General features: G+C 44.2%; 1 protein-coding gene across 2 annotated transcripts in view; it reads left to right on the top strand.

The window, feature by feature from the left end:
* Window positions 1-24,252, top strand: part of SFMBT2 (Scm like with four mbt domains 2) — a 957,919-nt gene that overhangs the window by 712,537 nt on the left and 221,130 nt on the right. For both annotated transcript variants that reach the window (XM_069629673.1, XM_069629672.1), the window contains one exon: window positions 10,476-10,602. In XM_069629673.1, the coding sequence (XP_069485774.1) occupies window positions 10,476-10,602 (127 nt within the window). The remainder of the gene's footprint in view (window positions 1-10,475; window positions 10,603-24,252) is intronic.

Below are 24,252 nucleotides of genomic sequence, written 5' to 3'. Positions count from 1 at the left end.
ACCCTCCCTACCGACACACTCTCTACCACCCACCGTACATCCACCCTCTCTACCCCCACCCTACCCCAACTCTCTCCACCCTCACCCACACAACTCTCGCTACCCACACCCACTCTCTACCTTCCTCTCACACTCTTGCTTTATTTCTTACCCACTCAACCATTCAAGGTCATATTTCCTATTGTGAATTATCTATTGCACCCTCTCTCAATTGTTTTCTCCCTGGCTCTATTCTCCTTCCTTCTAATTCTCTTGCACACCAGGGCACCTTATCGCATCGTTCTTTGAAACTTTGCACTCTCCTCCTTGTACCCTGTCGCCTGTAAATGCAAAGAACAGCTGTAAATGCCCAAACTTTTGGCTTTGCCAATGCTTGTTTACATTCTTGTTTTCCGATTATGAATGGTGCCATTAGTTTCAGGTTAGACTGAACCCATTTTTACAAGCCACCAACAACTCTTTAAGAAGTAGCAGAGCCTACCACTCGCACATTTGATGATGACAGCACAGCTGTCAGTTAGTCACACATCATTGTCAGGCCGTCACATTGTGGCGGGAAGGTTACAAGCGCTCTCTGAAAAGACTTGTAAATGCATGGTTTTTCTGGGTCCCCTTTATCATAGCACAGCTGGGGCGGTGCGCGGCGAGCACAGCCCTGCGCCTTTAACAAGTGCGGTCACTTATGAAATGGCAGACAGCAATAGGATGTTCTGTAAAAACAAACTTTCATTTTACTGCAGTGCCATTTACTTCAAAGATCAGGCCAGCATGTACAAATCTAGCTGGAAGTCGGCGGAATGATTACAGGGCCTTGCCTGCAAGCTGACGTGAAAGCAATCACGCAACGACAGTGTATTTTCAAGGTTATGATTAAAAGGTCTCGGGCACTGAAAAATGTCTTGTGTCTTCAGTTTTCATGGTGCAGAGGAAAAGCTAGCTAACAAATCATCTCCAAAAGCCCGGAAGTAATATAAGAAGCTGGCAAGGCTGTGCACATCAGTCAATAACCTGTACCAGTACTGACCCACTTCCTCAAGAATTGACTAACCTCAGCTCCAGGTTAAAACTGGGGTTCTGGCCTGACCCAACTTCCGGGTCAGTGCCTGCCAGAAGCAGTAGCCGACCAAAAGCCCCTGCTGCTGCCATCAGAGAAAAAAGGAGCACACGCTCCTGGTGTGATGACAGCATGTGCGGGAGCTTTATTGCCTGACTTCTTGTCCTGCCCTAACCACTCATTGATTGGGTGGGATAGGACACTGATCCCTTCCTGGTGTGGCAGTGCACAGGGCGAGTGGGCTGGCAATGAATTCAAAGTTAAGTGCTACCACTTTCTTCTCCTCCATCATCCAGAGACGTTTTTGTGGGAGGGCAAAAGGGGCACTTGCCCAGGTCCACCACCTTGGAGAGGGCCCCACAAGCCTGCCTGATCTAAAGAACACTCCTTTGTTCACCAGACTTAAATATCACACATCATGATCTTTGATGGCATGGTGCTGAGGCTCTAAACCTATTGCCTGTCTGTTTATGGCAAGTACATTCTGTCTTGATCAATTCATCATGTAATGCTTTCTGTGTTCACTGTGGTATATATAGTTTGTGTGTTCCTTGCTGCACAACTCCTGTAGCATTCTTTCCTTCCTGCAAGAATTATGTTGATCACGTCCAATAGCCACATTTGAAATGCATATTGGTAAATCGAGTGCCACAATGGTTCAGAAGTTAGCTCAGTGTGTTAAGCACTCGCTGCACAGATATGTGTTTCTATGCAAGATTAGAATAGCATATTCCTCTAAGGCTGGCTGCGCCTTTCCTATGTATGAAGTTTATAAACCTGCCTGCATATGTACTTGGTCTTGCAGCACAACAGGTGCTATTATCAGCAATGTACCTGCACCAGAAAGGGGTTGCAATAAAAACGAACACGTCATCCTTATGGTGAAGGTCTAGAAATTGATTTGTTCACATGGGGTGTTGTAAAACCTAGGGGATCACCTCCAATGATGAGCATAAACTGTTAGTCCAAGAGATTAATAAATATCCAAATTTGGAACCAACGCATTCATGCTTGTATCCTGGCTTTGCAAGCAGACAATACAGTGATCCTGGTCAAATCATCTAATATCTCGTACATTACTGTGCTGGCTTCTGTGAAGTTTGCATTCTCGCATGCTGGTGGCATCGTTTAGCCCATTACTTGATCTTTCTTCTTTTGTAGGCCATTTGAGTGGAAGGGGTGGTAGACAGAAGGGAGTGGATGTAGGCCATTTAAGTGGAAGGGGTGATAGACAGAAGGGAGCGGCCCAGATGTTGCAGGACCCGGGCAAACCTATTTTAAAGTCTGTTCGTTTGACACAAAAAAAACACTTTGCAATTTTGTAAAAGTCAAAGGTTTTTCTGCACGTTTATAAATGACAATTTCACAAGCCAGTGTTTTGGAAGTACATAATGCTTTAAAATACAAAAGACCAACCCATATTAAATCTGTTAAATCACACGGATTGGTATGCTGTTACTTATATACTTCTCCTGATGATGGAGAGAATGAAGCTAGAATCATTCTGTGTTACACCCTTCTATAATATTTAGTTTTTAAAAATTGTCATGTTTGGTAATGTGATTAGTGTACTTTTCAAGTCAGTTTTATAAAATGAGATAATTTTAGTTCACCCCTTAACCAGTGTGTGTGTAATGCTGGGCATCTAATTTAATCTTGTATATCCTAGCCTCTCGATTTTGCCAGTCCCGAAACTTTTCAAAATTGTCAGCCCTTCAGAGTGATTTCCTTCTCGGGGTATAATCTTCAAACCAACCTCACTGATGGTTTCACTTGCTATAGTGTTGCTTCCACTATAATAGTGAGCATTGATATATTGCACACCACAGGCACTTATTCTTTTGATCTCTAATGGCAACACTATTTGAAAACCATGCCCCACTTATAATCTCTCTGTCTGGATAAAGACACCTTCCTGGTAGCTTGGAATCTGCATCCACTATCCATGCTATGGTATGTGTAGCTTTCTCCTTCCTCCAATTGGTCTCCTCTATCCATGTTTGAGCATGTTTCCGTTCTGTGAGGCAGCAAATGTGAGTTATCTGTCTATTCTGGGTTACATGTACATTTTACATACAGTCCTGCATTAACACTACAGGCTGCATACCTTCCCGGATGCTATTAATAAAAAGTCTCCTGTATCTATGCTAGAACAGATGTAACCTCTTCTTAGACTGATAATGTAGGCCTTCAAATGCTACTTGTTTATCTTCCTGATTAGAGCAAGAATGAAGAGGATAAGGGGACTTAAAGGGAGTAAACATGCTTATTTGTAATGCTGTGAGGCAGCATATCAACCTATGGGTTGTGATCGCGGCAGGGGGACGGGGCAGATATTCTTGATCACTTAATTCCTTCGGTTTGGTGGAGGGGGCCCCCAAAGATGTCCGTGCCCAGGGCCCCAAAAGTTCTTAAGATGGCCCTGCCATCATCCGCACACTTTTCTTTGAGCCAGCATCCTGTTTTTCTTGTACTCTGCCTCAATCCTCCTGCCCATGCATAAAAAAAAGGCACAGTCCCCACCTTCCCCTAGTGCCACAATCCACGGTCCATTATCCCCTGCCCCAGCCCCCCATCCAAAAAATACTGACTCTGTCCCTAACCTCCCCTCCAGAAGTGCCACCACTTCTTTCCCTTGTTCCCCTGCCCCATTCTGGTTCTGTTCTGACTCCCATTCTCACAGCACCCTCATCCACCCCACGCCCTATCACCCACCCAGGGGCCCTAGACCCTAAATCCAGGCTATCCCTCCTGGCTTGGACCTACCTATGGTTTGCAATGCTCTCCCAGCTCTTCTGATCCGTAGTAACATATTGTATTATTTTGTTGTATAACCCTGTCGGTAAAGACTACTGGGGAAGTGGCGGTGCTACACATTAAAGTAATCTCAGCGCTCAAGTGAAGGCTGGGAACTATGACTCAGGAACTATAGAAGCATGGAAGCAAGTGCAATGTTGACAGGGTGGTGGTTCTAGAGTCTTGGGGCATAGACATAGAAGGCCTGTCTTCTGGCTGTTTCTAAGTGAGGTCATTTGGGGACTTCAGGGTGATAGCCTTGTAGATAATGAAGCAGGATTTGAAGATGATACTGGCTTGTATTGGGAGCCAGTACGGTTCGATGAGGGTCTTGGTGATATGGTCGAATTTGCAGAGTCCTTTCATGAGACGTGCTGCAGCATGCAGGACACCTCTCGGAGTGCCTGGGTAGTCACCTTAAGGCCTTCAAAAAAGGGCATTGCCACCATCAAGGTGGGAGAGGATGAAGGCTTGGATAGCAGATCTGTTGTTTTCTGGGATGAAGGTCTTCATTTTCTGCAGGAGAGAAAGTTAATAGCAAGCCATTTGTGTCTTTTTTTCGATGTGCTGTTTGAAGGAGAGGTGTCTATCAATGTTGAACTGAAGGTGACCAGCTGGGGTGCAAAGCCCTCAAGGTGCATAGCAGAGAGCCAGGTCTAGATGTCAGGGTGTTCAGTGTTTTTGTCAGGAGTAGGAATTCAGTCTTGGAGGAGTTGTGCTTCAGGTAAGCACTGGACATCCACGACTGGATCAATGTGAAGCAGGCCTTAAGCCTGTTGATGTCTTCGATACAGAGTATCTTGATCTGGTTGTCATTTGCATATTGGTGGGTGTGGATCTTATGTTGAGTGAGGAGCGTTCTGACCAGTAACTTGTAAAGATTGAAGATCAAAGGGAGGGGAGGGATCCTTGCGGGGCTCCACAAGTGATGGGTAGAGTTGGTTATCTAGAGGAATCCATTTGTACAAACTGGTGGCGAGTACAAAGGTATAACTTGAAAAGATGAGGACGATCTTGCTGATCCTCAAGCTGCAATATAGCTTGCCAGTGGGTGTCTGGAGGTTTGTTGTGCCAAATGCTGCTGAGAGATCAAGGAGAACCAGGAGGCAACAATGACCATCATGAAGGATTTTAAGGGCATCGTCAAACATCTTGATGGTAGCCGTTTCTGTGCTGCATTTGGGTGTGAAAGCAGATTTGTAGGATTAAAGGAGGTTGTTGGTTTTTGATATGTTAGAGGAGTAGCATGGCTACTACTTTTTCAAGGACCTTACCTAGAAAGTGGGTGGGTGATGGGGAAGTTGTTGCTGAAGTATTCAAGGCCCCTGTTTTGGTGTTTTGGTTTCTTGAGATGTGGGAGAATTTGTCCAGTTCTGAGGGTTGTGGGGAAGGTGCCTTGAGTTATGGAGCTGTAGAAGATTGTCAGGTAAGGCAGGAGTGCTTCCGTCTGTAATGTCTTTACTAGGGAGGCAGAGAGGATGTCTTCCACATATGTTGTGGCCTTGAGGGATGCTTGGGTGGAAGTGGGGCCTTCCATACCCAGTGTCTGGGAAATTGTCCAGGTCATTGTTATTTTGCAAGATCGGATGTGTAATGTGCTATAAGTTGTGGCATTGTTGTTTATGCGTTGGCGAATCATGCTGATCTTGTTGATGAAGAAAGTGTTGGTGCAGTGCATTTTTTTCGATGTAGTGGGGAACGGATGGGTTGGGTGGAGGATTGATTCAGTGCTTAAGGGCTTTGAAGAGGGTTCTGCTTTGATTGTTCACCTTGGTTATGGTGTTTGAGTAGTAGTGTCCCTTGGCTGTGGTGATCCGTCGTCTGCGTGTTGTACCGCATTGTTTGAGCAAGGCAAGGTTGAATATGCTGCAGGACTTTCACCATTTCTTTTCTTGTTTTATGATGGTTCGTTTGTTGATGGTGAGTTTCTGAGTATGCTAAGGTTCCGAAGGTTTAGGCTTGAGGGTACGTTGTTTCACTAGTACTGGGTGGTTTATGCTGGTAGTGAGGGTGGTGTGGAGGTCTTGGAAAACAAGTCACAGTCCTGGTTCATTAGAGATAGATCAGCCCATGTGGTGAGGCCTTCCGTGAGAGCCTTCACTGGGATGTTCTTGAATGATCTGAAGGCTTGCTTGTTGGGTTTCCAATGGTTTGCTTCACTGTTGTTGTGTGACTAATTTCAAAAGAGATTGCCAGATGGTCTGACCAGTCGATCAGGATTGGAGAGCTGTGCTTCAGGGTGGGCAGGGCGGTGATGATGGGTTGAGGAAATTACCTTTCCTGTGAGCTGGGTGTTTCATGTGCTCTGTGAGGTTCAGAGTGTCGAAGGCAGTGGAAATCTTCCATCATTGACTTGTTTGCTGTCTGGCTAGGGATGTTTAAGTCACTGAGGAATATGTTGTGCAGATGCATGAGAGACATGGTAGTGACTTAGTCTATGAAGTGTTCGAAGAAGGTGTTGGGCTTGGGTGGTATGTAGATGAGGTGAAAAGTGACTGGTCCTGTTTGGGAGAGCAGGAAGTGGCAGGAAAGGTTTTGAAAAGAGTCAACGGTGGTGACGTTCAGCTGGGAGCATGGTCATGATGCCCTTTGATTGATGGCAAGGCTGCTACTGATGTTGTGTTGTACTGTAACTAGACTGAGATTATAATCTAGTTTAAAAACAATTTGCAATTCATCCAAATATTTCTGTAATTCTACTCTGAAGTTTAGCAAGATGCCATGTAAACACTTTCAATATAAATTAAATAGAATCGGGAGAGAGACACCTTGCAGAACTATGAACTTAACTGCAACTGGAGCAGATATTTAATGGCCTACTTTGACCCCAGAAGTTCTATCACTTAGGAAGAAAGTTGACCAGGTAGTAGATTTCTCTGCGGTGACTGCTATTTGTTTAAAACACTGGAGGAGAAAATATGACGTTGGACAGGGCCTGCAACCTGCAGCTCTCCAGATGTGTTGAACTCTGACTCCCATGATCCTTCACCATTGGCTATCCTGGCTAGGGATGATTGGAGTTGTAGTCATCAACATCTGCAAAGACAAAGATTGCAGACCCCTGATCTAAGATATCAAACACAGCTGACAGATCTAAAAGCAACAAAAGGCCAGTAGAACCCTGTTACATGATACATAGCAGTGAGTTATTCACATCAACAAGTGTCAGTCCAGGGCCTCTTTGGGGTCAAAAGCCTTATTGCCAATCTCCAAACAGAAATCTAGTTTCTAGAAAAAGACTGTAGTTGGATTGTAGCAGCCTTGACAAGCATGTTTAATAATAAGGAGAAGTTGGATTTCGAACAATAATTGCCTCGGGTGTCTGGGTTCAGGTTCATTCCGTCATATCTGTAATGGTACAGTCTCTCTCTCATATGGAATACAGAAAAACAAACTATAGGCAACTCATTCCCAGACTAATCAAACTAAATTCATGAATTAAAGAAGATGCCACGATAAAGAAAGTCATAGCTAACATGTTTTATGATGATCTTCTCCAGCTCCAATTAGCCCAATCATAACGAAACCAGTCAAAATGAAAGCCATAAGGATTAAATGGTTTATGACCCCTCTCTTAAAACAAAAAAATCAAGGTCCGCAAATTAGAGCGTAAGTGGAGAAGAAAACCTAACGATTCTAACAATTGGATTCTCAAATTGGAGACGAGTGGAGAGATGATTAAGTGGATAGCAAAAGCTTGAGGTCCTGAGTTTTTGAGAACCGAGATGAAAATAGCGAAAGGCCACCTGAAAATCAAAATGAATTGTACATAATTAAAACCACATTGTTTCCTAATAATCAAAATCCATGTGACTAAACTGAGGCCAATTTAAAAATGGCCAATAAAAATCAAAGCGGCAATGCTAAGAAAAGGCACAACATTTTTTGTTAAATAAATATCCTTTCCATTTTCATGGTCATCTATATTTTAACCTAACTACCATATCATTACTAGTCTGTATTTCTCTAGTTAGCACATCATTGATTGTCTCCTGGAAACCTACTGATTACATCATTATCAGTTCAAATTATAGCCAGGTATCATTTGACCTCATACTCACTTAGCAGATAATTGTCACTTTCCCTTGTGTCTAGTTGGATCATCATGGCCAATATCCAGTATACTAATTTAGCACATCATTGCTAGCTTGCATTATACCCGCTTTGACATTATTTCCAGTTTCCATTATGGCCACCTTCAATTGTGTTCACCTCACTCATCATTTCCCAGATCCAGCTGCCCTCTCACAGCAGATTGTACTTACGGGTGGCGCAAAGAAGGGTTAACAATGGTTCCCATGTTGGTATACGGGCCCCACCGGCTGCTTGGCTGCAGGAAGTGCTGGACACAGCTGCTAATATTCTGGCCGCCTGCCCTAAGCCAGTGTCTGCTTTTGGCTTGCAGCCCGGCTGGGGTGGGCTGAATTGCTTGCTCAGCTGACCCAAGCCACCCTGCAGGCTGCCAAGTCTGAGTGGGGCATCTCACTGCACTTACTTCTAAGTACTCCTCTTTGGCATGCATGCATACATACTTCTTCTAACACTGGGGCAATGATACACCAGCACCAGCATTGTTTCTGTCTTTGTGTCAGTGTGAAGATAGCACACATAGGGTCATTACACTTCCATGGCTAGTTGGAGCACTTCCCCATTGACCTAATATGGGTGGTATTTGTTTTGTTGTAGCCTTAATTCTGGAGCATACATCATTTCAAGTGTGGTCATTGTGCCATCCCTTATACCCCTGCCAATTCTTGTGTAAGACTAAAGCTACTGGCCACGACTATGGCTATACAACCAACAAGTCATACATGTCATAAAGGTAGTCCCAGATGCAACTGACAACTGCATGCACAGTTCTGAAACATGATATCTCACAATATGGCTGATCATGGTGACATAACATGTTATGATCTGTCCTGCTGTTATATGATGTTCGGTTCATAATATGTTGTGTCTGCATATTGCAAGCCAATATAAGTCTTGATATGTTATGCTTTGATAAGTCTAATTATTCAATGTCATGCTATGCTACAATATATCATGATGTACCAAGACATAATGTCATATCATGCTGCAAAATGTTCTGCAATCAACAAAAATTGCATCCATCCTAAATGAACAATCACAGAACAAGTACACTTATGGTGGAGGCGTTGTTTCTGTATCTCTTTGCATAATTCACAAGCCATGTTGAGTCCCTATGCTAAATCTGTCAACTTTGTAATGATATGCAGACAGTAAAGCTATATTATAGGAAGTAGAGATGACAAAACCCTTAATAATTGACAGTAATGCAGTTCGGTTTACCACTGCTATGAAACCACATATGCAGTTGTCGTTCATAACACATTTTCGATAAGAGCAGCCAATATGCACCTGGTGCCAAATAAAACTCCTTCTGGGGTGCTTTCAACTTTCCAAAGTGTGGACCGGGTTCCCCGACATTACTTTTCTCATTAACTGCACTCAGTGTGGAAGAGGGCCAATCATAGCAGATGATTTGCATGAGAAGAGGAGGGGGAAGGCACATCTCTCCATGTAAGAAGGAAACTGCTTGCAAGGAAGGAGACATGAACTTCTGCAATGTGTGCAGCTGACTGTTCAAAAAGTCATGTGACCTCCCAAGGCCTGACACATCGATCTCATCAGTTCCAATCTAAAGTGCAAAGGTTGAATCATTTAAGGATTCAAGATTGTTCAATAGGCAAACAAATATTGGAATATATTATTATTGTACCAATTATAAATACAGTACTGTCTTAAATTCTGTTGCTCAAACTGAGCCATCCTGGGCTTAATTCAGCCCTCCGAAGTTAAGCCAAGACTCTGTTTCAGATGTCAGTTGTTACTGTGCAAAGTATAGGAACAACACAAATCTTTTCTAACTCACACCTGATGTGGTTTTACAAGTAGGCCACCATTTGGAGGTGGTAAGTGTGTAAAGCCCAGCTTTGGTTCCGAACCGCCAAATCAAGGGGCTACACATTTTGGCTCTCAAGTTGTTTTGAAATACAACTCCCATCAGGCCTAGCAGACATAGACATTGCTGAGGGAGCATGGGCATTGTAGTCTAAAACATCTGTAGATCCAAAACTGACAAGCTCTTGCATTAATTCATCTTGTTTCCCTCCATAGTCCTTCCAAAGCATGAAGTTTATGCAATCCTTTTGTGATTACCCAAAAAGAAAACATAAAATGGCCATCAAAGGCTCCTTACTGTAAACTCTGTGACTCATAAATACTTCTCCCCCTCTTACCTACCATTCTTTTTTATCACATTCCGGCTAAAACATGGGATTAACCAGGAGGATATCTGGTTTCTGGCAGAGGGACCCATTAAATACTGAGATGAGAGAGGAAAAATCACGAGAGTCGTCAGGCAACCCCTGCAAGGCCTGGGACCTGTTTGTACCTTGCGTGATGTCCAATCTGCTACATGGTGGCGGAGCAGTATGCATGTAATCAAGCTATGGATGAGGGCAGGGAAATCAATGCAATGAACTTGTCAGCTAATCATATTTTCAGATTCTGCACTAAGTGTCACTAGACTATCCTATTTCATGTATTTATAGGTGAACGGACGTGATAATAAGGTGACGTGTGACTTTTTAACCACTTTCAGACTTCAAACTCTCGTGGATTTACCAAAAACATGAAACTTGAGGCGGTGAACCCCAGGAATCCATCGGAACTTTGCGTTGCCTCAATCACCAAAGTGAAGGGAAGATTGATGTGGCTGCACCTTGAAGGTAGGCAAAGCTATGCTCTAAGTCAGCGTTGGGTTGAATGACTCCCTTTCTATTACTCTGAAAGGATACTGTGCTCAGCGGAATGGATGATCCTTTCGAATGCTTTTCTGTATGTCATGATTTCGTAAAGCACTTACACCATGGAGGAGGCATGCAAGCGCTTGCTGAATTTAGGGCCAACAGAGGTTACTGGTTTATGAGTCTATGAAAAGGAAGATGGTGATGGCCAGTGCCATCAGTGTTGCGGTGATGTTGGTTGTGCATTGTTTCTTAGTGTGACTTCTGTCACGGAATTGGTTGGATGATTCGAAATTCATATATGTTCTGCAATACTTTATTAGTTCTACACCCAGGTGTAAAGCCTCCATACACTCCCCAATTACTGCTTGCTCCCAGGGACATGGTTTCCCCAATGCACCATATGTCATGCCGTTCTTGTCAATCTGTGGTGTCACATCCCTCCATGTTGCAATCTCTGTCGTGTGTTTCATCACCTCGTTTGGTATGTTATGCTATGTTATTAATCATTTATACTGCACCCATCACCATCGCAGTGCTCTTATGGCACCTAACCTTGTCCGATAAGCGGCGTATTATGACTTCGCCCTGGTGTTGCCAGACCATAGTCTGAGAAAAAGAAAGAACGAATAGGAAATAAGAAAAGGAAACGCTAGGAACGAAGGATTAGTCACTTGCCGGGCAGTTCGAAAGTAGGGAATATAGTTGTGGCGGCTGGAATGCATGCTTCTAAATGTAGATTCGTTATCAGGTAAGAATGTGAGAAAATGTCAGGTACGTGAAGCTCCATTTAGGAGAAAGTTTTACTGTTCTGCCAATTTGTCTCGGGAGGATAGCTAAGGGGCAACATGCTCACCTTGGAAGCAAGACGACACGAAGCACCACAGGTTTGATCCCCGGGTCCACGCTTAGAAACCTTTGAGTATTTAGTGCGTTATAAATAATATATCATATCATTTCTAGACCAGAAGCATGCTGCTAGAGGTAGTAGATTTGAGAGGTGCTCAAGCAGACCTTTCCGGCTTGGAGGCTTTGGCATCTAAGAGACACACCCTCTGTACCAGGGAGAATTCTGGGTTTGTCAAGCCAGCTGACAGATGTGTGGATGCCAAGAGTTGGGCGTGTGAATATGATTGGTTGGAAGTCATGAGGTAGGAGTGAGAGGAAGGGAGGAGAAGACAAACATGAATTTAAATAAAATGATCTTAAACGTCTTTAAATTGTGAACTAGGTGTTATATAGATGAATGCTTTATCATGTCCTGCTAGAGTGATTTATCATGTCCTGCTTCTAGTTCAAATAGCTTGGAAGTCTGCTGGGCATTTATAGAAGATTGTTGTTAATGACAAGCTAGCTGGCATTTATACAATTCCGATTTCCATGACTATAAGGTTAAATGTGATTTAGTTGCAAGAATGGGCATGTTCAACGGGGTAAACTCTAGCAGATAAACTGGGTGTAATGCGGGGGACACACAGTTGCTCAAACTGCCAGCTTGTCAGGTATCGTGATGGAGATATTTCCTTAAATCAGGTTATGGATGCGTAATGAGCTTGAGGTATGCTCAAGGGTACCTGGCAGTTGTGGGGACACTAATACAGATAGCCGCAGGAAGATCTGGTAATGCAGAGCCTGCTGACAAAGGTCAGAGCCAAGGCCAGGCTGTGAAGAATGAGAGCCAGGGACAAAACAAGGAAATGTAACACAGCTTCTCCCCCTCCATGAGCCATACAAACATGGCCTTGGATGGAAGGGAGAGGAAATGGAATGAGGATGACTCATTTATGTGAGTAGCGCTTGAGATCATCCTCAGACTGCAAGGTTATGCAGTGTTAGGCATGCACCTGTGTTCCGAATGCCTGGGTTGGGTCACAACTTTGATGCATAAAAAGGAGTGTGAGAGCCCCTCTACTAAGAACGAACATGGGTCAAATACCCTGTTCTATGGGATTTCTCCCACTCAGGAGGGTCTACAACCACGTTTCAGCTCAATGCACCTTTCACAGAGGAGACATATATCCATTTGCATATCAGTCTTTGTCCCACCCACAAGGGCAGTCCAGCACCGAAAGGCTAGGCAATTCTCCTCTGAACAAGAGTACCATCAGCAACCCCGACATGTGTTTCGGCCTGGTTGGGCCTTGTCAGTGAGGTGAAGCTGAGCCTTTCTAAGGCACAGTGAGCAAGGGGTTCATGTCTGGATTACCCTGGGTTACTTAGGGTGAAACCCTAAGATTTACAAAAATACAAAGGAGTGCGGGTGCCCTCTACTGAGAACGAACATGGGTCAAATACCCTGGCCTATGGGTTATCTCCCATAGAAGACTCAAGTAGAAGAGACATCCCTCACCCCAGCTTGCAATATGGACAGTACAAATTGGCAATCTTGAAGGTTTGGGGAAAAGTACAAATAGGTGGCCTGAGAGATTATGTTGGAGGGGAAGGAAACAAAATAGGCAACACGCAGAACCCAAAAGGAGAAATTGCCAGGGAAGGCCTATTTGAAGAATAGGTGTGGGGAAATTCCAAGAAGGTATGCCAGGTGGGGAAGCAGGAAACACGCTTGGGCAGGAGATATTGAGTTTGAAAGGGAAAGAGGCAGTGAAGAACGATCTTGCCTCACACTTTCTCACCATCCATGCCATAACAACAATAACAGCTATTTAGATGTAGCATAATACCAACTATTGGTTGGTGCTCATCAATACTCAGATTTTCCTTCGACAGATGTGAACCTGTAACCTGCTAGTCTCTTGGGCGGTGCACAACCCGCTCAGCTATTTTACACGCTGAACTGGCTTGAAGGTATCCATTGTTCCATCCCATCCCCTGAACCTGTGGAGGGTCCTTGGCGAAGCACTTGCTGGGTTAGTGCTCACCTTGGAAGGGGCATGCCTGTGTTTAGAAGCGCTGGCCAAGAATCTGCTCGAGGACTGCTTCTTGGATTTGTCTTTCCCCGGCATGGGAATATTTGCCCACCCCTTTATCACCGGCGTACAATGCAGGCCTGCGTTGGGCCCCTACAGGTGCTACTACAAGACACTGGAAGCATATGCCACAGCTCTTTCGGTACTGCACCCAAGCATGCCCTTCAACCATGCATCAGGGACCTCAAAGTGCCCCCAATGTGTTATGATATGATATGATAGTTTATTTATATAGCGCCTATACACAATGGGCCTCATTACGAGTCCAGCGGTAACCGAGGTGGTAAAACTGCCTGGTTACCGCCGGACTCGTATTACCATTCCGCCTCCGTGACTCCCGGAAATACCAGGGCATTACGACCCTGGTGTCCCGGGAATTCCGGAGGCAGAATGGTGTAAATCCCCATTCCCATTGAGTCCCATGGGACTCAATGGGGGAATGGGGAAGTGGAAACACCGGCACCATCTCGTGATGGTGCTGGTGTTTCCACGTCGCCTGCAGGCGGGCGGTGTTAAACCCGCCAGGTCAGACCTGGCGGGAACATCAGCTCCCGCCTGCAGGAGTTGGGATCGGGTGGTCCGGAATTAACAGCGGCGGCGGGTTTACCGCCACTGTTATTTCCGAACCACCCGACCTATAATGAGGCACAATGTGTTTCAAAGCGCTTAGCATGGCTGTGCCCATGACCAGAAGACATGTTGCCCATGGCAGGGCATTCAGCCATTCTCCATTGCCTCATAGAGACCCAAGGTATCTAGGAGTCATGGCCTGATGGTTGCTGGGTTGGATGTTGGGAATGACCCTCCAAAACACTGTCCAAATTAAGACCACCTCCAAGCAGTTCCTAAATTGGGATGTGTTTCATCTTCCCTCTGCAAAGGAGGGCAAGTGGCCATCCTCAGCATGGCAGCAATACATGGATGAATGCCCTGCGTGGGCACTTGCAGGTGTTCATTTTCATGCAGTGACACGTAAGCAATAGAAAAAGAGCATCAACACTGCAACACAAAAAGACTACTTTTCTATTTCAAGCTGGACCTTGATGGAAAAAAACATAAAAGCTGCCCCGTTCCTAACACAACCACCCACTCAGGCTAAATATAGAAAACATACTTGTTAATTTCTAGCGAGGCAGGCCTGGTGGGCTTGCCAACCAAAGTATATAACCAACCTCTTGCCATGACCCTAATGCATAGAGCTCGCTACTTCAAAGCTATGTTTGCACTGTATACATTACACATTACATACATACATTCATTAATGTCCTGACGGACAGCCGTGTTCCTTTTTCGTTATCCTTTGCAACTGTAAAATCCGGTTTTAAGAACACCTTGTGCAGGAAGCATTTGGGATCGTCATTTGCATATCAATGCTTACTGGCCAACTTCTGTTTCTGATTTTATTCTCGTTTACGTTATTACGTAGACATCATGCATGTTAGAGACTCCATTTCAAGTTGCTGGTTGGCTAGAGATCTGTACACTGTGAGAAAAAACAAACCAAAGAGGAACCATGGAATGCAGGCCTCTCTTAGTGGCAAGAGCCTGCATGCTGCACGTTGCTGACTGACTAAAGAACACATGCTCTCATTTGTGTTAGGGTCCCAGGTTCGAGTCACTCATTCAAGGGCATTGGAGGGTACCATGATATTATTATACCCCCATTAACATTAGAGCAGTTGTGTTTGTTGATGAGTTACTCGACAGAAAGAACCAGACTTCAATCCAATCTGTGTATTGATCACAAAATTGCTATCCGTTTCAGCCATAGCTTAATCTAGTATGTTTGCTTTGTCATTGAAATGTGTTGCATGTCACATGTTTCACATCTGTTAGTATGCTTTTTCAGGGACATTAACCAGTGTCCCATGTTCCTCCATTGTCTTTAGCATTGTGCTGGTGCCCGTATTGATATGGTGTTTTAGCATGATACCTGTCTAATCCATGTGGTGTGAAGTGCTTGGAACTTCAAATTCCGAGTAGCCATGCATGCGACATTTTCTACTTTAGTGGTTTCATAATGGTTTCACAACTGCTCAACCGTTTGTAGCACGTATTACTGGAGAGAAGGAGGAATTATATTGCTAGCTCACTAGCTAGATAGAGAGAAAGAGAGAGAAGCGGATATCCATAGAGTGATAGAGATAGAGAGTGAGATAGACAGTGAGATAGAGAGAGAGAGAGAGAGAGAGAGAGAGAGAGAGAAGGAAATAGAGAGAGAGAACAAGAGACATGTGTAGATAAGGCATTTACGGCATGGCATGCAGCCAAGTCTGCATGCACATTGCCACTAACCACAGAACCCAAAGTATGATATACTCTCAAACCTAGCGCACAGTGTTTGGCCAGCCCTGCTTGCAGGGATGTGTTTTTATCCCAATTCCTCCGACAGCTGCATTGCACTCTGCCTGGGTTCTCTGGGACGTTTTCGACTTGGTGCTTTTCTCTTACGAGATGTCATCAATTTCCATTTAGCCATTAAATGGGTAATCAGTGATTCACCCACAACTCTACAATAGGTCATCTAGATTTCACACGCAGGCCACTGTAGTAGCTGTTGTGGGACGTAGGACCATACTGTCGTTGGCTCCAGAGCGCCCCCATTGACAGCTATACTCCTCCTTGAAAGGAGAGGGGGAGCAAAGCTAAGAGTCAACTCTTCTCGCTCCTCCAGTCCAGCACAATGCTGTCCAGTCAGTATCAAGTATGGACACAGCAGGCTTACGGCAGGTCTATCACGCTGCCTCTGGACAACCCTGCCTTATGTCTTTGGTCGACTTCCCTTGTTGCCCTCACAGAATCAGAGTTGGAACAACTGCCGTAACACCTTTACCTTACGACACCTGGTAACTTGCTAACAACCGGTGTGCAAACATGATTCAAAGGAAGGTGGTGAGCTACAAGTGCAGAAACATGGTGATACCACACCTCGTGAAATCAAGGTGCAGCAGCAGGGGCAGAGAACCACCATGGTGCATAAGCAAGTGGATGGTAACTGTGAACTGTGGAAATGAGAGGGGACAATAGCACAAGCAGAAGAGACGTGGCATAGGATAGCATAACCCATCCTAGTGTGTGAAGACTTGAGCATATGGTGGCATTGCCTGGCACATGGTGTAAGAGCCAGGGCATTTGCAGACATTCAATATCCTCTCAGGGGTGGATGTTTGACCATGTGCGGGTGCTTGCTTGGAGGGCAGAGGACTCCGAGATTGCCTGGCATTGGATGTGTGCACTGTACCATGGCAGTGGATGGACTGGTGAATGATGTGAGTACCGGGGCATCATTTGGCAATATTTGTAAAATGGTGTGTCACTTACTGCTGTCACTTCCCTGGATCCTCAAGGTTACAGTGTCCCGAATAATCTGTCATTGATGCTGCACATTGAACGCAAGGTCATTTCCTGGCGCCGGATTAAGGTTTTGGATCATACGCAGTCACAAACATACACAGCTGATCTTTTCTGCATTTCAGGTATAGGACATACATTATGGGGACTAGAACATTGATTGTGGATTGATGACCGGTTTAACCACTCAGGAAGTTGAGGGCTTTCTGAAGACATCTCAGTGCAACCTGCAGTCAGAGGTTTGCATAGCCTAAAATTCAGCTCAGTACCTTCTCATTTCAAGACTTCTCTGGCAAATCAGTTAGAGGAAAACCACCAGAATGTGGGGGAATCGAGGTCCTTCGAACATTTAGAGTTCTTTTGACAATGCAGAAAAACAGGTTTGAGGTTCAACGTGTGAACGGAGGATAGCACAGGGGCAACGCACGGGTCTTGGCACTGGTCTTGGGAGCAAGACAATGCAGAGCAGCAGAGGTTCGATCCCGGATCCGCGCTTAGGAACTGAACTCACGTATGGTATTAGGCGCGGTATAAAAAAACCAATTAAATAAAATAAATAACTAAAAAGGGTCCCTGAAATGAGAACAGAAGAAGGCCCACAAGCATGCCCCCTGCTCTCCCAGCACCTGGTAAACCCATGCAGGGTGTACTACTCGGGCATTTCTTGTAACCTCCCACGCAATGCTTAAAAGGCCTTGTCTATTTATTGACACTATAAATCGGATATAAAAGTGTTTCACTTTCCAGTGGGAGCCGGCTAAAAATATAATAAGTACCTAGTAACTTTTATGTCTTCAACATGAGCAGGCCCACACATTCCAGAAAAAGAAGCACATACTTTTTCCGTTACTTGCATGGACAGGTCCTCTCTCACTTAAAATAGAAAATAGAAAATCCTCTCTGAAATAGACTTCCTTTCAAATGCATCAAGCTTGCCCACCCTGAAATTATGTTTTTGTTTTTCATTTCAAGCCCAGGAACATCCAATGACATTAAAAATAAACATATTCTTTTCAAGATGGTGGCAATGCAGGTTATCATGGGCCATTCTCTTGAAGGGGAATTTAATTAAGTGGGCTGAGTGATGGAAATTGCAACATGTTTCCTGGGGAACTCCTGCTGCACAGTAGGATTGGGGTGGGAAAAGACCATTTACAGGAGAACTCGGGAAATGTGGGGATCACTGAGTTTTTGAAGGTACAACCCCCAAATAGTCATAGTTCTTTTTGGGACAGTTCAATCATAATTAGCCCCAAGGTCAATGAACTGAGTAATTTTGTATTGAGTAATTATTTACATTGTGGTATGTAAAGAACATAGCATGAGACTTTACATAAAAACGTGATATGTGTATTTTTGTTATAATTGCTTTTATTATGTATTAACTGTAGCCTATTTCAAATATCCTCTAAATTACATTAGACCTTTCCAAACTTTACCCCTTATTTAAACTTTTCATCAACCGGTTTCTTAGTTTGTCTCTCCTTCTTGCCTCTTGCTACTGAAATAATAATGCACCTTTTAATCTGGGATGTGTGACAGAAAACCACCTATAAGTAATGGGATTTTTTTAGGGTTTTGATTACAACTGCTTTAATTGATTACATCAGAAATGTAGATACAGCGTTTACCATTAATGTCTCTTTTGAGCTCAGCCTTCTCCGATCCTGTTGCATAATGAATGTTTTCATCAGTGGGATAACTAAGACAAGTTAAATGAGCATATGTCGAATTAAGCAGTGTTGCGGTTCAGCCCAGGTTCACTGTAGTTTATCGAATGATTATCTAGGTGACAAGAGTGTGTAAAAAAGAAACTACCTCCAAACGTAAATAAGATATGTAGGAAATATACCACCTGTGCATTTCAGTAGACAGACAGTCTTTATTGTCCATCTAACAAAGTACTCTAGGTCTTCATTCAATGTTGAAATGAGGCATGGAATTGATTAAGTGCAGTGTTTTCGGAAGATAATTGAAACAGGGTATGGCTAGCACCTAGGAGCAGGGGTGAGCTTTACAAATAACCCAGCCTGTAATAGGAGATTCGCAACACGAGGAGGGGCGCATAGCACAGTATGATCTTTGGGGTCTAGTTGAAGATTTATCCCAGTACCTAGGATGCAATGGGAGAAGGGTGGGAAGATACATCTGAGACAGACTTAAAGAGCACAGTCAAAAGATGGTTTATTCATAAGGCCAACAAATATTTATAGTTGAAAGGACTGGGAGATGACGCAATTTGCCATTAAATATCTATTTTATTTGGTCAAGTTCCAGTGGCAGACTTAAGAATCTAGACTCACGATTTGTGATGGTGCAGATAAATACATCATTATTACCTTCTGCTCTGACCCTGCCCCAGTACCGCAAAGGCGAGACACGCTATAAACTGAGACAGCCGTACCACCCCATAAGTCCATGGGTGGTTCATAATATGAGTTCAACTGAGATCCATGAATCAATCTGCTAAACCAAAGTGAATGTACATGCAAACTTCCATAAACATTGAGTTTGATTGAGCAACACAAGTAAGGACTAGAAGTAGTTTGTAGAGTGCACAATTATTGTGCGGTATAAATAGTTCAACATAGAAAGGGACAGGAGGTTGCTGTGTACCAAGAAAGGGGCTCACTACACTGATAGGGCAGTTGGATTATAGGTAGATAAGATGCTGAATACACTGGCAGGGACATCAGCATATGGCAGGCATATTCCCTCTTTCCCTTCCCTGCTAATCGTCCGACTGCCACTGGGAATAGCAGCCTGGTCCTTCATGAACCTCGAAGATTACCAGGCCCTCTACCTAGCCGACACTAGAACCCTCCCCCCTTCAGCACTGCCCCAGTGGGCCCACTGCCTGGTGGCTGTGCATCCCACCCCTGGGATTCCTCTGCAGTAGCACCTAGCCAGTGGCCTCCCGCCTTGGCCCCCCTTGGCACTTCACTCCTGGGCACCCACTAGCACTTGCCCATACCCCCTCCCTTCCATTCCTCCACTTCTTTTCACTTCACTGCACTTGCGCGTCCGGATGTCACAAGGTCTAGTAGGACCACGATTGAATATTTACAGTTTTGCCACTGTCATTTACTCCCCTTGCTCCCTGTTCAATAAATAGATAAATTAGCAGAATCGACGCGGTTATAGGTCACACATTTGGAAACAGGAAGACAGGAGTGCAGCCATTTACCAAACACAATTTTTATAAGAGCATAAACGACCACTGATGTGCAGGTTTATGAGATCAGTAAGCCAAAAGACTTTATAGAAAGTAAAAGAATAGTGTCCCAAGTGACCACAAAGTACACAGCATGCACGTTAGAATGAGCTAAAACTGCAATAAATACAAGGAAATCCACTTTCAAACATGGTACCCTAACATGTGATCCAGATATGGAAAACATTGGCTATTAATTATGAGCCAAACATGGATACGACACTTGAAGAACTCCCTCAGCATGCACCCAGACACCAGACAGCACACAAGGCCAAGCACAAAGAATACAGAAGGCCTCATCCCCTCGGGATGATTAGGAGTATTCATTAATTGGCAGTATGGCACACCACGGAATTCTCTTTCCCCTCTTATGACTCGCTCATATCTTGACGCCTTGTCAAGGTGTCCAATGTTGCTAAGCTGGATGCCACCCCATGAGAAGTCTCCTTGCCACACCACCTATGATAGATAATGTCGGCCAAATAGCTGTTCCTATAATGATGTATTAGAAATAGTATCAGTAGTGAGATGGTTCCGTCTGAGCCATCAGACAGGTTTTAACCAGTAGAGTAACTAACCCCTATGCATCCTATATTTAGTTTGAGCCATTAATCAACCCCACTTCCCCTTAGGTTTTGTAAATTGATAGTGTAATGTGACTTCATTGCTGAAAACTTGCTTGCATCCATTGAAAATGCTGGGAGCTATGAGAAGGAGATGCTTGTATGCTGTCCCGGCTTGGATTTGTTGTTTAAATAAAGCTGGGGTTTGACGTGCACCTGAGTCCTCCATCATTGAGTATTATTCGGACTAATTGTGTGATCCTGGGCACACCTTTACATATTCATTGGACTGTTTGCTCTTTACAATAGTGAGGGGAAGGGTGACTTGGAAATATTTGGTCCATACAGGGGAGGCGAGCTCTGACCTAGAAAACATGGATCGCAGGTTGATTCCTTTATGCAGCCGAGGGTGCAAAGGATAATTCCATTGAAATGATGCTTTGTTAAATTTTGGTTAGAAGTTTTTTGTGCTCGAACTTCCCAAAATGTGCCCCGCTGGAAGGTTCAGCTTTTCCAGAGGTGGGTTTGTTTCTTCCTGTGGCATTCCTCTGGGGCTTTACCAGAGGTCCAATCCGATCTCAGGAACCAAGGCAGGGTTCAAATCAATTTTTGACTTGCCAATCAAAGGTCTTGAGCTATTCTAAAAGAGGATAACTTTTCATTGCTGCTGTACATTTTGACTGCCAAGAGCTGAGCTGACAGAAAACTGGGCATGTTAGTCCTTCACCCAGTAGCCTGTGCAGTGGCGGAGAACAATGACCCGCATTGCTAGCTGTGGTTACATCCAATGAATCCTGTAACAAGGCTGCCTTAATGTCCTGCATCGCAAATATGGGCATCAACTTGGTTTAGGAGAATGGTCAGCAGACGTACTGTGAACCTCAACCTGATTGGGTTGGTCCCCACCCCTCTTCGATCTGTCTAAGAGGTGTTTATGTTTTTAGCTATGCCTGAATATCAACGAGGACAAATGAATCACAATTGTTGAAGTTTAGGCAAAAGTATACACAATTTGTATAATCATGAGGATGACATTCAGTGGGCTTTATCAGGGCTGTGCCTGTGCCTGATACAATAGTTGTTGGAATGTCAGTGCTGGCATTAATGCATCACTGAAGAATTATGAGGTTCAGAAAGGTCACTGTATTGTTATCTGCCAAAGCAAACTATTTACAAGGTTGAGTTTTTTCTGTCGATGGCCTACCCTGTCTGTTGAAGCCGGGAGAACTGGAACATTCACCTACCACATTCAAAATTGACAAAAGAACAGGAGGTGAATCTTAAAAATGCCACAGAGAGAAATCACCTACAAAAGTTAAAACTGAAATAAGAAAAGGAGGGTGAACAGAAAATGCACAGGAAAAAATCAAATTCATGTCCAAACTGGAAAAAAGAAAGAGGTGAAACACAAAAAAGAGCCACAGAAAATCACCAACAAGGGTCCCTTACAAAGAGTGACCCTCTCCTTTCAATCAAGTCACTCAAAGAAAAGAAATGAGATCCATAGACAGTCGAAAAATAGGAAAATTCACAAACAAATATAAAACTGACAAACGTACAGGGTGTGAAACATAAAAAATCAACAGATATGATTCACCTACAAAAGTCAAAACATGTTGCACCATCTTGTCTAGCCTTACATCCAGGGTAAAAGAAGAACTGTTATTGTGTGGTGGAATTTGAAATGCACAAGTATAAAAAAAACACAAAATACCCTAATGCATTGCTAGTCATTGCTGGTCAAGCAAAAGTTTTAAAAAAGAGCCAGATGTGAAACATTAAAAAGCAGTAGAGAAAAACATAGGAAATGGACCTACATAATTAACTTACAAAGCCTGCAAAATGCATTGAGGCCTCATAGTGGTTTGACACAGTCCTACATACACAGAATTCACGTGTGCCTAACACACCTTTACCCTAATTCCACATCTTCAAATTTCACAACTGCCTAAGACTACTTCGGTACTCCCACATTTCCAAAATGCATATGAGCATAAAATTGCTTTAGTATACTTCCAAATCTCCATAGTGCACGTCTGCCTAAGATTGCTTTGGTGTACACTCACACCTAAAATGCACATGTCTAAGATTGCTTTGTTGGACTTTGCTTTGTTGGACTTCCATGCCTACAAAACGTATGTGTGCCTAATACTGCTTTTGTGCACTCCAGCACCTACAATATTTAACTGTGCCTAACGCTGATGGGCCACCCTTTCACACCTACAAAATTCACATGTGCCTCTACCCTGCTTTGGCATTTCTCCACACCTAAAAAATACATGTCTTCACAAGACTGCATTGCCATTCTCCCACGCCTACAAAAGTCATGTCTGCCCAAGACTGCTGAGGCATACTCCCACACTTACAAAATGCCTAAGACTGCTTTCACAACCCCTTTGTACCATGTTTAAATAGCCCTTAGTTCTGACGCTCTCAGGGCCCTCCCTCTGGTTACTATTCACATACTGTCTTGCCTACAAACTGTACAGGTACCTAACACTGCTTTGGCATTCTCCTCCTCCTACAAAATTCATGTGCACCACTGTCCTTTTACGCTCTGCCTCGCCTACATAAAGCATGTGCGTTCATCACTGTTTTGGGCTTCTCCACGTTTTTTGAGCAACCCTCCTCCACCCACAAATCATACGCCAATAAACTCCCACAACAATCAGGACTATAATTGATTTCATATTATTTTAATCTACCATTGATCTGATCCTAACCGGCATTGTGCTTTAGCTACACCAATGTCCTTCCCTAACTCTACAGGGTCAGAGCTCCGTAGTATTGCTCTTGCCTCTTGCATTGCCAATTGCTCAGTATCCCAACATTTACTTTTTATTTTCTATCAATGTCGAGTAAATTACAAGTATAGTTCCCCTTCAAAAGAAACCCAAAGCAGGTGGGACTATAACCTGCCTTTAAGCATCTGCTACTGGCTGGGACTGGCCACGGCATCCCACATGCACACTTTGCTATTGACTGAGGAGCGGTGTGCAGAGCGACTAGCCTGCATGAAATAATTCTGTGAATACTTGCGTTGGTGGAGCTTTCTAATCAACTGGTCTGTTGCACGGGAGGACCCTATTGGAAGCAGTACCTTTAACACGTGTCTTCCTCGAGCCCTTTAAAAACGGTTCACTTGTGCTGAGCGACTAGACAGCGGTAGTCCACGGTTGCGTTGCATCTTGTCTGGTGCTCAGTCTTTGTTTTGAAGATGCCGCTGTAAGTACCTTGTTAACATGCCCTTCAAAGTCGTCCCCAATCAGATATGTTAACTTTACATGACGCGTACTTGGGCTCCAGGTTAGCGGCAGCGTTGTCGATATCCCCACCTCAAAGTACTAACGGGGGTGGGTCTCTGCATGTTGCATGCCGTAAAGGTGCAGGCCTTGTAAATACGGACCGTGCATTAGGCTGGAATAGCCATACGGCCTGTGAGATTACTCGAGCAGACGCTGCTGCTGGGCGAAAGATCCATACTAGAAGCAGCTGGTGAATCACTCCCTATGGAGCAACGGGAAAACGAGGGGTCCGGTCAGGAGGACAGGTTGGGTTTTTCGGGTCTGACCCACTA

The sequence above is a fragment of the Ambystoma mexicanum genome, chromosome 12, assembly GCF_040938575.1.
Source record: "Ambystoma mexicanum isolate Mex_15411 chromosome 12, UKY_AmexF1_1, whole genome shotgun sequence".
Classification (NCBI taxonomy): Eukaryota; Metazoa; Chordata; class Amphibia; order Caudata; family Ambystomatidae; genus Ambystoma; species Ambystoma mexicanum.
The sequence above is the reverse complement of the archived record's forward strand: the minus strand, read 5'-3'. Positions and strand labels throughout refer to the sequence as shown.